The sequence below is a fragment of the Kogia breviceps genome, chromosome 6, assembly GCF_026419965.1.
Source record: "Kogia breviceps isolate mKogBre1 chromosome 6, mKogBre1 haplotype 1, whole genome shotgun sequence".
Classification (NCBI taxonomy): Eukaryota; Metazoa; Chordata; class Mammalia; order Artiodactyla; family Physeteridae; genus Kogia; species Kogia breviceps.
Genome location: NC_081315.1, coordinates 122131228 through 122148338, shown reverse-complemented (window position 1 = coordinate 122148338; position 17111 = coordinate 122131228). Strand labels below are relative to the sequence as shown.

General features: G+C 38.7%; 1 protein-coding gene across 2 annotated transcripts in view; it reads right to left on the bottom strand.

Annotated features, from left to right (window-relative positions):
- UGT8 (UDP glycosyltransferase 8) overlaps window positions 1-17111 on the bottom strand; it is a 238730-nt gene that overhangs the window by 3592 nt on the left and 218027 nt on the right. For both annotated transcript variants that reach the window (XM_067036566.1, XM_059066659.2), the window contains exons 4-6: window positions 7330-7472; window positions 5566-5642; window positions 2813-3032 (exon numbers count right to left, since the gene is read on the bottom strand). In XM_067036566.1, coding sequence (XP_066892667.1) covers window positions 2813-3032; window positions 5566-5642; window positions 7330-7472 — 440 coding nt within the window. The remainder of the gene's footprint in view (window positions 1-2812; window positions 3033-5565; window positions 5643-7329; window positions 7473-17111) is intronic.

Sequence of the window (17111 nt, the reverse complement as noted above, 5' to 3'; positions counted from 1 at the left end):
CCTATTGTTATTTTTGATTGTTTTCTTGTATTTTGAATACTCACATAAGTAAATTTTTTAAAAGAAAAAGCTCATTTTCTGTGTCATCCTAGCCTTACCACAAAATTACTGTTATATAACAAACCCAGTTGCTTTAAAAGTCTAAAACCTCACCCAAATATTAAGAGGCCATCCTTGTACTATTGCTTGTACTATTAAGAGGCCTTGCTTTGTAATCTATCATTCTTTCTAATCAATGGCAAAAGGTAAATTAGAAACTTTTGATTACTCTGTTTTGTGAGAAAATTCTTACAGGATAAAAGGGCATCTTTAAAATATGGAAGTGAAACATGGTATCTTAGAAAATGAAATTCAACCTCCTCTTTTAACATAGAAGAAGGAGGATTAAAAACAATCTTGGTCCTCAGGTACCTTAATGTCATGAGCCTACGTACGGCCCACGCTCTAGAGATGACTGCACGTGACAAAGATCCTTCTGCAGGGACTCTGGCTTCACCGCCACCTGTGAAATTCCAGTAGGCTCACTGGTCCAGAACCAGTCCTTACCTGCCTCAGCTTACGTGAGTATGGAGTAGGGCCTCATCGCTCAGACCTTTACTTCTCCCCAAGAGCAGACTCGTAAAGCTCACTACCCAGCCCAATTTTCCAAGATTCTCCCTTTCAGAGGTAGCAAGTGGCATTGTCCTTTCAGCATAGTTTGCTTTACAACCCCAAATTTCTTCCAGTAGGAATATAAAGTTTGTGGGGGAAAAAAAAAAAAAGAACAGTGTGATTTAAATGGTCACTTAAGGCCACTTCTAAACTCTCCTTTCGAATGTCTTGGATGAAATTACTTTTAATAAAACAAATTACCTTGTAAGGGGTTCATGTGACTTGCACATTTTATTTTACAAAAGGGGAAGTGTCTCCTATCAAAAGTAATAACCACGGGCTGGATATGTGTTAAGTTCATAAGTTCATACCCATCTTTCTCTACAACTTGCTTTAATAAAATCTCGAGATTCAAAAGAATTCCTTGCAAAGAACAAAAGCAATAGCTTTCATTAAACAAATCCAAACAACTAGTATGGGAAGAAAGAAAACATGGTTCAAGTTGGGTAAAAAAAGAAATAAGTAATACTTCTTTAGCACTATTGGTTTAAAGCAGAATATTTTGGACACAATATTAGTGAATCAAATCAGCCTTTTCAATAATGATGGCATGTTAAATATGGAACATTATCATGTATTTGAAACAAATAAAGATAAATGCCTTAAGTTTACATATAATTACTTTTAGCAAAGAACATACTACCCGAATCACTGTCATTTTTGCAATGAATAAAGACACCTTCCTACCCCTGAATGTGTAAAAGGCTTTAGTTAAATATTTAAACTTTTCAAGGGTTATATGCAAACAACTAATTATTTATCTTATATGGATACTTTGTGGAAGAATATAAATTTATTCACCGAACAAAATAAAACCTAGTTTGAAATCAAGCACACATGTATACCTGAAGATGGCATAGCTGGGTATTAATCGCAGTGTGACCTAAGACTATAGCCTGGTCTCTGATCGGGCCCCTTTTACACCTCACAGAACACAGCCAGACTGATTTTGTGTGCGTGATCCAGACTTTTGCTTTTCCTGCATAACCGACCCAATCTCGGCAGCTCTGCCGCCATCTCTCTACCAACTCTACTTGAGGGCTGCATTTTACACATCTTCCTTTAAAAGCCTGTATGATACACATCATCTTCCATAAGAACATCACATTTTGAAAAACACTAGACTTTTAAAAGAAAGGCTACAGAACACAGACGAAGGGATCTCATAGTCAGGTACCTCAGAGCAGCACACAAACTGATCCAAGTGCCAAGAGCTGTGACCAAGACACTGGATCCTCTAAGGGGTCAGCACATGAAGGCCGCCTCTAAGCCCACATAAGACAGCATAATGAACTGCAGTGCACTTGAACCCAGCCTTTTACCTAAAGGCTACATCGCTTTACATGAAAGAATTGCTCTTACTGTTGCTTGTTTCTTAGAATACGGCAGCGTTTCTCAGTCTACTGTTATGCCATCTACTCCGGGTATAAACAGAAGAAGCTCACACTCTTCAGACATTAATGCCATTTGAAAGGCAAGATTGATTAAATGTCACATAAAAATGGGAAATATTGTTGCTTTGTTTTAAAACTACACAGGCCAACTCTCTACTCTTTCAGGCTCAGTTCTGAACTGGGTTAACTCAAGACACATCAAGAATTTAAGAAAAAAAATAAAATAAAGATTCTGACTAGTCATTCACCCGAGTAAAAAAAATCTCGGCATTTCACTGACGCTCAGCACTAGGGAAACCCAGCACCAGGCAGTATCAAGAGCACCAGATTTGGAACCAGACAGTCCTGGTTCAAATTCCTACTCTAATAGCTTTGTAACTATGGGCAAATTACGAAAGCTCTCTGAGTTTCAGGTGCCTCATCTCTATAATATGAATAAGGAGAACGGTGATATATAGTTTGATGAGCATCAAAATGAGATAAAGGACACAAAAATGGACACACAGTAAGGACCCAAAGGTTCCCACGGTAGTTTTTCCTTAGTTTGTCAAACCTTGGTAGAATATTATTCAAGGTCATACAAGGCTGGCCAAATGATTGCCATTTCTATTTTTCAAATGACAGAAACATGCACAAGGCATTGTACACAGGAATCTAAAGGATATTTCTATAATTGGTTTATTGACAACCTATTGGCAATAATCAGCTATTGACAATGTGCTGTGGTATATACATTTCATCTGCTTTAATATTAATTGAAACCTTACCTGGGATTATTGATAACTTTCACTAGTGCTTCATACAGCTCTCCTTCAGTAACTGTCTTCCATTCTAGCAGTATCCCCATACCTTTTGCCTGTACCCGGGTCATAGTATCATAATGGTCTCCAAACAGTGGGATTCCCACTACAGGAACACCATGATACATAGTTTCAAAAATACTATTCAAACCACCATGGCTCAGGAAGGCTTTAATATTTGAATGCCCTAAAGAAGGATTAAAAAAGAAAACAACTTAGAATACTGTATATTATTCTAGGAAGAGATCTTCCAGAAATTTCTTAAAAGCTGATATTATAATAAACATGCATTTCAGATATAGGATTTTTAAAGGCACAGTTTCACAGATGCCTACTCTATACCAATTACAATGCTTGTTATATACCTAATTATCTGATTTATATATATCAGTTAAAAGTCATTTTAAGCTAACATTTATAATTTTAAGAATTATATCACAATATCTTCTCCCAAAACACAAATATCAACTGCATTCAAATGGCCAATAATGAACAGGATATCAATGAAAGCAAGAAATGACAAAAAGTACCAGGGGGCAACCACATTCTACTAAATACAGACACCCACCTTCTGGCCACTCAAGCATTTATCTATATTAAAGTCGAATACACTTTGCAAAAAAACATATGTAAAAATGTGGGGCTGTATTCCAGATGTCCATGAAGAGTTTCTGTGCTTATCCAAAGAGGAACATTGTATGGTGCTTAGTCATATCAGCATCTGTGCTACACAATCTTAGGGTCTGATTTTACATTTTAGGTATAAAAACACGTAGGGACAGACAGTTACAAAAGTTAGTTGTAAGAGATGGGACATCACGTAACATCTAGCTGTCATGGAGATAGAAGAGATAATTCATCAAAATTAATGAGGTATTTAAAAATCCAGATCTCCTTCTGAGCAGAAAGTTTTGCATAAAAAGTGTAAGACAAAGAAACACTGCACTCAGGATAGGTGGCTATATAGCCAGAGAGGAATTATAGTTTACAAAAACACAAACATTTAAAATAAACATACATCAAGTAAAAAAAAGAACTCTGTGTGTGAACCTGGGTCTCAGTGGGGCTCCAGGACTCTCCCACCTCAATATCTAGCGGGCTGGTCACTCAGTGCCTCTTGCTCTGACCCACAAGCGGCTTCTCAACTTAGCCCAACTAAGGGATCTACCCTCGCAGTGGATTTCAAACTTTCTTTTCAGTAGTAGAACCAACCCTTTTTCTTTGAACAAAACTTTACTATCACCAAGCCCAGCAGTGAAAAATAATGCAGAGCTGGTGTATGGAGAGCAGGGGGGAGTGTCAGGAGAGGAGAGGAGGGGGGAGACACGGATGTGGTTCCGGCTTCTCATCCTGGAGGCATCTTCTGAGCACAGTTAGAAAGCAACAGAAGACCCACAAAGGTCATGGCTAGAGTTTAAAAGGATGCTAATCTCAGAAAAGGCAGAGAGCTGAGATTCTGAGGAACCCAGAAGAGATGTGAACTTGAGGAGGGCCTCTGGGTGTAGCTACACCTCGCTGTAGAGCCCCGCAGAAAAAAAGCCATGAGACCAATTTAGATGCTCCCAGACAGCAGTGTCCCCTGCTGAACTGAGATGGCTGATGGTCAAGATATCTTATTTAAATTTACTGCCCCTTCCTACCTTTTATGGAATCTGAAGTCATAATAGTAAAGACATAAAAAAGAAAAAGAAAAAAAAATACAAACATCAAAAAAGGTAAACTGTGTTGTTATTTTTTTCTCAGTTTTACCATTTATAGAATAACATTTATAATAAACTAAAGGAATTATTTATATATATATATACTTATTGTTTTTCTTACTGTTTTTTAGTTACAAAACAATTTGCAGGTTTTTAGGGGGTCAATTTAGCTTCTAAAAGATATTCTTTAAAAGTCTATTTTTAAGAATATAACTTAAAGCTACTTTTACATAATCTGTTAGATTAGTATTATTGAACAAATGATGGTCAATATTGCCAAAATCAGTAACATTTTTATAATTTCCTTAATAAGTAATATCTTAAAGGATAATATGGCCTTATATTTTCCTAGAGATTTAATAAAATTTACATTTTACTATCTGTGCTTATTAAACAGAATTAGATTTAGGTTCAGATATCTTAAAAGATATGCATATAATTGGTATTTTAATTTTGAGGTGAGGATCAGAACCCCAAGAAATAAATAAATCAAAAGAAATAAAGTGTTCAAAAGTGCCCAGTGATTTAGGGTAAAATCTAGGCAGATAATCCAAGTAAAGTTAAAATAAATTGACTGTTTTTTTGGCTTTCTGCTTCTCTGTGGTTTCAAACAAATGAATAATTTCAAATTTCTCTGGGTTCTTGGATACATCTGTAGTAAAACTATAACATAATCTAAATGTTCACTGTTTTTATTTTACTACTTTTAGCTGATTGGCATAACTAGGTATAACTTTACTCACCACTAGCTTATATAGTGTTAAGTATATTTTTCAGAAAATTAAAATTTGTGACTGGTCTAAAAATTTTAACTTATTGGCCTAAATGATTATACTTTAAAATTATTTGCCAATAACTAAAGGTTTGACTTGTTGGCCTGAAATCTAGGACTTAACGCACTAGATAATATGATTCTATCATACACCATACATGTATTATATAAGCCACTCAAGTGTAAAACTCACATTTACACAATTAAAATCTAGAAGCCAAGTAAGCACTCACATGTCACTGACTTACCAAGCAGGTCATTTTGTGGTAACCATTCTATGAGCTTGGTGTTGTTTCCCAGATTCTTTGGTTTGGTTCCAGAAAACCTGAAATTTACAACAGACTATGACTCTTCCAAAAAAATCACACTTCAATCCTGGTATGAACTCTCTGGTTAAATTTTTGGATTTAAAATAAATGTTACATGATCTTTCGTTGATATCCTTAAGAGGGATGCCATATTTTAGTAACAACAAAAATTTCAGTTTCTTTTTCACATTTTCATTGACTGAGGGATAAATAAGAAACACTGATTATACTGAGATCTATTTTCCTTCAGCTCTCCTCACTTATCCACAGAGATGGGGGAAATAGCAACCAAATGACCCTATGCTAGAAAGTCATTTTCTAACAGGACCTAGAAGGTGAAACAGGAAGGACCAGCAAGGGCCACCACTGGGCAGTCAATAGCTCCCATCTGGACACCCAGAAACTGAGAGAAGGCTCGAGAATTGGAAGAAAGCAGGAAGTACTCTTCTCTAGCTGGGCCCCAGAGACAGTTCTGTGGGGCAAAGGACATAATTAGGCTGTTTCCTGCCTTGATCTTTGAAAGATAAACCATAAAGTGCTTATCAACTGAGAGAATGGCAAGAGTGTGAAATGAGCAGATACAAACTGTTCCAAATAAAGTAGAAGGGGCACTTTCTGGGTTAAGCCTAATAGAAGAAATCCAATAGGACTGGAATCCAAAGGGAGAAGTCTTAAACCATTGTAATAAAATATGTATCCATTTCATAGCTTAGCCAGGAGAAGTAGGAGCTAATCCTCCCACAGGTGTTACAAAGGAAAAGCCCCTGTTACTCAGAGCCTACTTGTAATGGCTTGACACTGGGGCCGACCTCGATCACTGCTGTATCCCTAGAGCCCAATGGTGGGGACAGGTACTAAGTAAATACACACTAAATAAGTGTTCAGATCCAAGTTTAGACACTGGGTTAGAAACTCCAGAGACAGACACATGTTGGCAGTGCCTCCCAAAAGAAGTGGGGTCTGTTTTGACTAGCATTAACTGGCAAGTTACTGTATTTTTTTTTTTTTTTTTTTTTTTTTTTTTTTGTGGTACGCGCGCCTCTCACTGCTGCGGCCTCTCCCGCTGCGGAGCACAGGCTCCGGACGCGCAGGCTCAGCGGCCATGGCTCACGGGCCCAGCCGCTCCGCGGCACGTGGGATCCTCCCGGACCGGGGCACGAACCCGCGTCCCCTGCATCGGCAGGCGGACTCTCAACCACTGCGCCACCAGGGAAGCCCAAGTTACTGTACTTTTAAAGGCCTGGTCTCTTGGATAAAGGAAATCGAAAGTACTTATAGACAACGTGGGAGCCCAAAAGGTTCCACGAAATATTTTACCTATTTAATCATACATCCATCATTTTTTCCTCATTCCAACACTGACTTAAAGGAGTATGTAGAAATGCATGCAATTACACATTTTTAAGTGATAATAAATAATAGAAGGGTAAATGAGGGTAACATAAAAACGCATCCATCACAAGAATACATCATTGTGCATCAGATCTTCTTTTTATGCTATGGGCTAGATGTCATTTTATCCATCACAGAGTATTATATAAATTAATCCCTAGATTTCGATACACTAAGAAACAAAATGAGAAGTCAAAGGCATCCTGCTAATATTGCCAGGGAATCAATGGGCTGTGCTTACTCAGACCTGAGGGCTAAGTAAGAGGATATGGAAAATCAAGAGTGAAGAAATAATCTATATTATTAACTTACCTCCAAATCACTTTTTGGGGCAATCTCCCCAGAGCTCCTGCCAGTTTGTGAGCAATGTCTTCTGACAGATACTTGACACCAGCTCCGAAAGATACCAGGACAAAGCCATGTTGATTAGCACCATTTACCCACCTTTGGAGATCCTGCAAATCAAAATGTGGCAGTTAATTTTATGAAGGAGTAATACATTTCATAATCGGTGTCATCACAGCCCAGCCTTCAGATAATTTTCTTAAAAATTAAATAGCGAAGATAATATTTTCCTTTAGATAACTGCTTTTTAAAAAAAATATTTCACTGAACGATGCTAACTAAAATAAGGAGGGCAGATAGTTAATTTGGTTAAGATCAATAAGCAACAACAAAAAAAAATCAGTAATTAATGACCCAAGAGCTCAGACAGAAGTAAAAAACAAGAAATCGAAACTCATGTTTACAACATGGTCAGATGGGCTTCCCTGGTGGCGCAGTGGTTGAGAGTCCGCCTGCCTATGCAGGGGACACGGGTTCGTGCCCCGGTCTGGGAAGATCCCACGTGCCGCGGAGCGGCTGGGCCCGCGCGTCCGGAGCCTGTGCTCCGCAACGGGAGAGGCCGCAACAGTGAGAGGCCCGCGTACAACAAAAAAACAAAAAAAACATGGTCAGAGATAAATTTGTATGAGGACATAGTGAAAGATTAGACACATGACAAAGACTACCACCCCCCACACCCACCCAGGGAGACTTTTATTTTAGGAGTGGGCTGATTTTATCTTGGTCTTAGTTTGATAATTTTCATTTCTGAAGAGCATACTGTATTAATGACTGAGAAAGAGAAGGAATTAGCTAATAGTTCCAAACATCCATAGGCCTAACAAGTTTTACTATTTCTCGGATTATTTCTTCAATGCACACAGAATAGAAACCATGCATACTGTATAGTGAGGCATCCAGGGGTTCTGGAAATCTCTGAGCAGAAGCTTTCTCTCATTGTGTGGGAAAATGCTAAATTCTCAAACATGTCCATCTGCAGCTAATAGATAAGGGGCCATGGCCTATCTGATGTTAAATAGGGACAACTGTCAAATTTCAGGAATACTCATTTCATAGGAAGACACAGTAACACATTTCTACCAGTATTATTGACTTAACTGAAGATGAAAGAAGGTCGTTTTAAGGGATAACCACCCTTGCTTTATTTTATTCTGTAGGCACCAGCTTGTTTTTATGGTAAGCTATCCCTTTGAATAAGTCTTTTTGTCAAAGACACTGAGCCTCAGTTTCCCATATAAAAATGAATAAAGCCACAGCACTTTGAAGAACACATAATTCCGTTGTAAGGAAAAGAAACAAGCTGTCTACAGGCAACACCTATGCCATAATATAGTCATGGAGACAGGGGACAAATCCACTGTGTGTGTATTCACAATGTACAGAGCGAGCTGTCACTGTTGTATCTCGCAGACCTGGTAGGTCTCTCGTTCAGGATGAAGAAGTTACCGAGATGACTGTGCCTCCTGTGCTCTTTGCATTTCACACCACTTTCTGGCATAACCTAATTTGCAGCTGGGAGGTAAGAAGTACAGTAAGAAGTATCATCGCAACAGCATCACCACATAGCTCAATACTAAGTATTTATATGGAATGTTAGCCCTCTTTATGTCTTTATTTTCTTTGCTTTCTTTCCCTTCTCTTTTCCTTTTCTCACTTAATGAGTTCTGTGTTAACTGGCTCTATCACACTTATATTCTTAGCAGGGAAGAGGGGACCACATTTTATTCCTCAAATGAATTAGTGAATAGTGTTATTATATGACCAAGAGTAATGATGGAAAGGAGGTACATCCTTCCAGCTACTGAGTGAGTAAAATAGGCTCTAATTATTTGGGAGGGAAGAAAACCTTATCAAAACACCTCATTTTCCAGGAAACTCTATTTGTTTATGACTATATAAAAGAAATCGAGAAGATATCAACTGTGGATTAAAGCTTTTAACTTATATTCTACCACATCTACCAAGACTATCATGTGCTGAAAATTTAACAGCGTAACTTGTAGATTCAAAGTAAGAAACAAAACAAACCTATTTAGAATTTTCAATTTATATATAGTCTTAAGCCAGATATACTTAGAACAAATATAAACGCTGCACAGTAGAATAATCTGAATTCATATGGTGTTTTCTCCCTATGGTCTGTCTTCAAATAATTTATCACCTACTATCCAATTCTCTAAAGACAAAACTTTCAAGGTCAATGCCATTTACAAAATGTTTACATTCAGAAATACTAAGCGTTATGGGAATAACATTATTTAAACTTTGTTTCCCGAGGACTTAAAAGGTCTTTGAGTTTCAGCTGACTCTTTGTATACATGTTTGTTGTTTGTTCTGCATGATATAAAATGAAATCCATAAACCTATTTTTCCAGCTTTTTTCTTACCATAGTCATTAGCCGTAACAAGAATATATTCAAGTATATAATCTTTATTTGTATGGAAGGGAATAGAGAAAATTTTATTCATTATGGTTCCCTCCAGGGAAAGTACTCAGCATCTTTAGAAGATAATACTGCACTTGGCTTAGAGGGGAGAGGGAGGTCCTGAGGTAATATCCCAACTGCTGGGTCCTGAGCTGGAGACGGAACAGGGGAGTGAGAGGTCGGAGTAGAGAGTGAGGGGCAGGGCCCACTGGGCCGCTTGGGGATGTAAGCCCTCCCCGTGATCTGCGATCTCCAGATCTCTGTGATCTGCAGCCTCAATTCAGAAAATGTCTGGTGTGACTGATGTTATATGGGAACATAGAAGGGGTTGGGTTTGGGGTTTGGCTGATACAGTGACCATCTGCTAGCATGACTAGTTGCAGGAGCCAGAGGTCGAAGGGATCTAGAATTTGCTCAACTTACAGTGAAGACTCTGAAACCAGAACTTCACAAAAAGTGTGCTTAGGTCTCCAAAGGGCTGGAAGGCCAGGTGGCATCTCAACTCTCTATATACATACCGTACTTTCTGGAATTTAAGACCCCATCAGTTATAAAATATAAACTGACTTAATAACAACTCTTCACTAACCCCCCCCTTCATAATAAATGTAATTAATGTTTAAAAAAAATCCCAATTCCAGAAACTTAACCACTATTAAAAACATAGGTACTTTAGAAACCCCAAATACCAACTTAAAAAATTGGACTGAAAAAAAAAACCCTCACAATATCAACAAAAATAATACATATTTAAGACTAGAGTAAACCTAAGGATGCACATAAAGAAAACAAGAAAATTTTACCGAAGGCCAAAAAAAGAAAATCTATTCAAATGGAGAGATGTAACATGGGCTGGGAAGGAAACATCAAAGTTATGAAAATGATGATTTTTTATAAAATTAAGTTCAATGCATCCTCAGCCTACATTCCAAAAGGATTGTTATGAAAAGCTGAGCCTAAAATTCATTTAGAAAAGAAAATGTACAAGAGAGGCCAAGAAATTTTTGAAAAAGAACAGAGAGAGTTTACCCTTCAAGATATTAAAATGTACTCTAGAATCTAGAACCATCACAATGCATGTCTTCATTATTAGGAGAAGGAAGATAGGAAGTCAGCGTTTTCATCAGCAGAGAAAGGAGGCCTCCAGCTACTGATTCAGAAAAAATAGTGAGTTAGACCCCTCCACTAACACAAATTACAGAAGGATTAAAAAGTTAAATTGAATTAAAATATATGAAGTACTGGAAGAAAACCCCCAAAGGTAATTTTCGTGTATGTGGGTGGGGAAGGTCTTCCTGAGCCAGTCACAGACTCCAGAAGTCGTAGAACAACAAAAATCTTCTAGAGTATGAAAGACATTTTTAAAAGCAAAAGAATAATAAATAGATGCAGAAGTATTTGTAACACACAAAACAAAGAATATCTAAAACAAAATAATGCGGGGAAAAAAACCCCGCAAACAACATGAGAAAACACCTCTTTCACAGAAGGAGAGCACATGGCATAAAACATGGAAAGACGCTTAGCCTCAGATGGATAAGCAGAGAAACAAATTCAAATTGTTTTCATGTCTTGTTCTCTCGCTAGTCTGTATAGTGCTCTATTAGATGCTGTCAATATACTATTACGTAATTGAGTTTAATTTAAGAATTGACTGTAGTATTTCCCTTTAAGTATTACTGTTTTATAATTTTCTGTCAACTATTTTGTTTTGCTAGAGGGATAAAATGCCTTTTCCTAAGTGGACTCTGGGTTTATTTTCCAATTATTTAGCAAACTTTTCCCACTTTAAGATTATCTTTTAAATAGCTCTACCTTTTTTTCAGTAATTTTACATAGTTTCATTTCTTTAATTTTTAACCTTTCCTCACCAGACTTCTTTGGAGGAAATTATGAGGCTGGGTGGGACCCATCTTTATTTTTAACCACATAGCCAGCCTTCTCAGCACTACAGAGTATTTCATCCTGTCCTCATTTATTTGAAATGCCACCCTCTCGGTCAATTTCTAAATTCTATTCTTTTCCACTGATCTATCCATCCATTCCTGTGTCCGTGTCAAAGAGTTTTACTTACTGCTATTTTATAATACATTTTAATACTTGCAGTGATAGATTTCTCAATACTTTTCATTTAAGGACTTTGTTTTCTAAACACATCAACTGCCATTTGTTATCAGTACCACTCTTCCTTACGTATGTTATGGATATTTGTACATATATGTACAGAATACACACCTCACATCATGTACCATATGAGTTTAGTAATTGCATTCAGTCCTTTATACGTAATCGGCCAGCACTGCATGCTCGCTGCTCCACTAGATGGCAGGGCAGGAACAGAGCATGGATGTCCGGGCTCTGCTGAGTTTCCCAGGCTCTCGGCCATCATCACAGGCCCAAACCCAGCGCCTGTCTCTACGGTTTTTCCTCCTCATTGGCCAGGGGAAAAACTCTGTCATTTCCACAATGTAAGTAAAAGCAAAATCGTCACAGGAATAGGACAAATACTGAGGAGGAAAGCAGCAATAGTCATAGGTGCTTCTCTCACTTTATTACCATGACTACTTCCATTTCTGTGCAATTAAAGTAACCAATTTAGATACTTATCTATACTTTGCTATAACTTTATATACATAGCTTTTGAAAACACAACCTTGCAATAAGAATAATCATTTTATCTTCTTGTAGAGTTAAAGAGGGAAGGCGTCTTATGCCCTTTGTGGAAAAAAGTAACATAATAAGGAAATATGGATAACATATTTATCATAATCAAATGCTATATACTAACATATTTTGCTTTTTTTTTTTTTTTTTTTTTTTTTTTTTTTACAATTGTGACCTGGTCCACATGATGTGTTTCCTGGTATGGCCAGATTCCTTTCCTTAGAGTAATTATACACCAAATGCCTTGACTTGGTTGTTGGGAGAATAAGGCAATGAAAAGTATATCATCTTCCCCCTCCCCACTTCCCTCCCTGGAGCGCTGTTCAGGATGAGTGGGTAATGTAACCTGGCCCTGTGAGACAGCAGATGGGGGCGGAACAGAGGCCAAGAGATGTACCAGAGTTAGACTGGGGCAGCAAACGCCCCCAAAGTTTAAAACTGCCAATAGCTTTAGGTAATATTTTGACATGGTATATGTCGAGAAATGGAGGATAGTGGAAAAATATTCTAAGAAGGAGTAGAGAGCAGATTCTGAGACTTTTAGAGAAGACAGTCATTGGGTGACTCCTTTCTCCTTTTTTATACACTTAGCCTCCTATCCAAAAACAAAACTTCCTCTTAATTGTACAAATGTAAAACACATCCCAATTCCAGAAATGTGAAAGTAACTTGTAAAAGATCATCACTTCAGAATCAATGAAAGAATATCTAATGAAAAGGTGGCTGGTACAGGCCCATCTCTATCCTGTCTAGGCTTAATTTTGGGGACATCAGGATCTGGATAGACACCCCCCCCAAAGGAAATCCTTAACAGCTCCGAGCCTGGGGGCTGCGGAGGTTAGCACCAGATCTGTCCTGACGGCAGCCTATGACCCAAACCTACTCCTTACTCCCCACAAAATAGAGCCTTGAGAGGGGGCCGATGCAGTGGAGACACCAATAACACTGCATCCTTTGTCAGCCCCAACCATTCTGAGGCAAAGAATGCCTGCACTGTGAGAGAATCCTACACAGAGGTGGTGATGGGAGAAGCGGGGCGGGTGTTAGGACCTCTGTTCTTGTTCCCAACACCAATATCAATAGGCCTCTTTTCCCATTTTAAAGGGCCTGATACAAAGAATGCTCCAATTTGGTCAGGTGGGCTGCACAGAACTGAAATATTCATTCTGCAAAATCTAGTAGATAAGATAATAGTGAACATTTCTGATATAAAATGTTTTCAAAACACCGCAGGACATCAAACGTGATCTTTGACTACTGCTAAGATAGTTAACCAAGACTTAGTAAACAAACAATAATTACAACTACCATTGAAAATATAAAAGTTACCATTCAAAATGAAAACGGACCAACCATTGTTTTTAGTGAGTTAACTGGCAAAGAATTTGGTTTAAACCCCAGTTCCACAGTTTGCTGTGCAATCTCCATCAAGTGCCTATTCTCTCTGAGGCCCAGCTTTCTCTTCTTAAAAAAAACGCTGATAATACTTCACAGGGACATTGTGAAGACTAAATGGGATCAAATATACAACAGTGCTTTGAAACGTAAAAATTATGGTGTTATTTTCCCAGGGCGGGAAGTCTGAGAAGCAACACACAGATGAGGGATGGAAATGACAGCCACATTGAGAAAAGGAAAAAAATGAAGTTATTCTGCAGCAAGACATTTTCTCTGAATTCGACACACTCTCTTCGCCGTGTTTTTGATTCTTCAGAGTAAAGCCAGTTAAAAGAAATACATAAATGAGAAAAAGTACAAACAATGTTTTATATGAGGTATCCAATCTAGTTGTCAGTTTTTCAGAACAGTCAAGTAATTTCTAAGATTATCCGAAGGGGTTAAGCCACAACTAACCTGAAGAAGCAAGAGTGATCAAAGTCAAGGTGATGGTTCTATTAAAACAAAAAAATTGGAGAAGACGCCTTCATTAACACAGTGAACGTTTTCAGGAGGATGTAATAAGGACCTAGAAGGGTGTATTCATTTCCACTGAGATTCTGCAGTACCTTTTTTCTTTCTCATAAGGCTTTTAATTGTTGCCATTACAGTTACAATTAAAAGAAGTAAGCAAAATTTGAAACCCTGATCTGACTTTGAAGACAGTTAAATTTGCAAGGTTCTTAAGACATTCAAGAAACTGCACACAGTCAGGATGTCCCAAGGATATGATCATGGCAAGGTACCCAGGCACCATGGAAAGTAACCACTGGGTGTAAAAAGATGAAAATCTCACCAGGAAAAAAAAAAAAAAAAAATCAATGCAAAAAATGACAGCTAAATCTTTCCTATGTTGCAAAAGGAAATTAAGAATCCAGAGGTTTGGGGAGGATGAGAGATATTTGAGCATGATGATTTGTAACAGACAAGGAGGACGGGGGCATGAAAGGGAGAGATAAAGATGCAGAAAGGGTAGGCGTATGTTGTCTTGGCGCATGTGAGTGCAGTGTACAGATCTGTGATCCTGGAACATTCCAAAACAATGTGCTGTCAACTCTAAACATTCACGTTCCTGCAGGAACAAAAAGGACCGCCACGGCTGACAAATACTTGTTTATCAAACAGTGCCTCGGCAAGTGAGGAGCGCATTCATTAATTCAGCAAATACTATTGACTACCTGCTGTGTACCATACCTGGCATTCTTCTAGGCACTTGAGACATACCAAAGAATAAATTTATCACCAAAAACTCGTGTCCCCGGAGAATTTACACTCTTAACAAGGTGGCCACAACCTAACTTGCGGCCCCCACCTCCCACCAGGTTTCCACCCCTCCTCTACTCTTCCTTCTTCAAATATAGCCTGCCCCTGGGTGCCTGGCCATGTCCTCTTCACCTCCTAGTTATTTATCAAAGTTCTCGCAAAGGATACTAGCTCTGTGAGATGTGCTCGCTCAGAGGACACACATCACATGCCTTGCAGTGTGTGAGTTTAGGCACAAGATTCCCTCTCTTCCTGGGTTGTGAGACATCGTAGGTGCTCACTACTTATTTCTTTGCATAAATCAAGAAAGGCAGTATTAATCTACATCCTTAAAAAATAAACAAGAAATGCACTGTTTTATTTTTTCATTCAGTTCCTTAGGTAAGTAACACCGTCTCTTTCCTAGAATTTGAGCCAACGAAGGGAATGTTGGGCATTTGAAAATCCGAGTCCAACTGCACGGCCTGCCTGGAGAAAATAAAGGTAGGTTTTGCCAGCCAGTCCACCCGTCTGCCTTCTTTCCTTCCAGGAAAAGCAAAATGAAAGTTTCTTTGTGATCATCACAATAGTATGCCAGAAAGACACGATGAAGGCGGACGAGGGAAATGGCTGTAGTAGAGTGAGACGGGTGCAGGAGGAGACCGTCACCGGACAAGATGAGAGACCGGGGGAGCGAAGGTGAGGCTCTAAGGCTGAGAAGAGGAAGGAGTGGGTGTAGGTGGGTGTTTGTTAGAACCAAAGACAGTGAGGGGTCGGGAGAGGATGGGGCTAGCATGACTTCCGGGTTTCTGGCTTGGAATAATTCTGTAATTAACCAAGAGAAGAACCCTATAAGGAGAAGCAGGTCTGAGGAGGGGGGAAGAAGAAGAAGAGTTTATATTTGAACGTTAATGAATTCCGATTTCTGTGTAATATCCAAGTGGAACTACTTAGAAAGCAGTGGGAAACAGAAAGCTTGGGAGGGAAAATTGGGCTGCAGATACAGTTTCGTAGAGCTCTCAAATGCATCAAGAGGAAACACGTGAGTGTTACGGACAACCGGCGACACAGAGGCCTCTTTAAGGAGAAGTGAGAAAAAGAGATTCTGGGTCTAGAATACCTAACAGAATAAATTAGTTACATGTCTGCTCAGAGCACTAGTTAGAACGTGGTCCCCTAGTTCAGTAAGTAGGAGTGCAGAGGACCCATGGCACCCGCCTGCAGTTCTAGCCCAGGGAAGCCCGCAAAGGGTCGAGTGGGCCCTATACTCAATCCAGTTCCTTCAGGGAGGATCCCAGAGCAAACCAAAAACCACGAAATGACCATCAGTTACTCTGACTCCAGAAAGAGTCCTACTTAATCTGATGGCTTTAATTCCGTGGAGTCCCGTGCTGGGCTCTCCAGACGCCCTTCAAGCTGAGAGAAGCTGAGCTTTTCTCTGGAGTCTAACTCACTGAATCCAGTGCTACTGAGGCAGAAAAGACAATGACTTCCTGACTAGCAAAACTAGCACCTGGCCTAAGAGAAGGTGATATAAAACACAACAAGCAAGTTTGAGAAAGGGAGTCCATACCAATTTTTGTTTTTCTTAGAACTATTTTCCATTGAGAAATTCCTATATAAGATATCTGTATAACTCCCTGTCCTATCACAAAAGATAGCTTAGTAACATACAGAAATGGACATGGTAGTTCACTGACAAGTACTTCTTTGCTATATGTCTGAATTAAGGTGCCTTTGATTAAAATGAAAGGCAAGAGAAGAGTGAAACAGCATATAGCAAAAAGAAACTGGAAAAAATTGCCAGAAGAAGGTGAGAAGAAGGTGAGTATTCATTATTTACTTGTGCAAGAGAAGGATGAAATCATTTTATTCCTTTTACAACCTAATTTGATTATAAATCCTAACTATTTGCTCTCCACAGTATTAACAAACCTATAATTGCCTCACTGGGAAATACAAACCAAAAATTCTAGATAA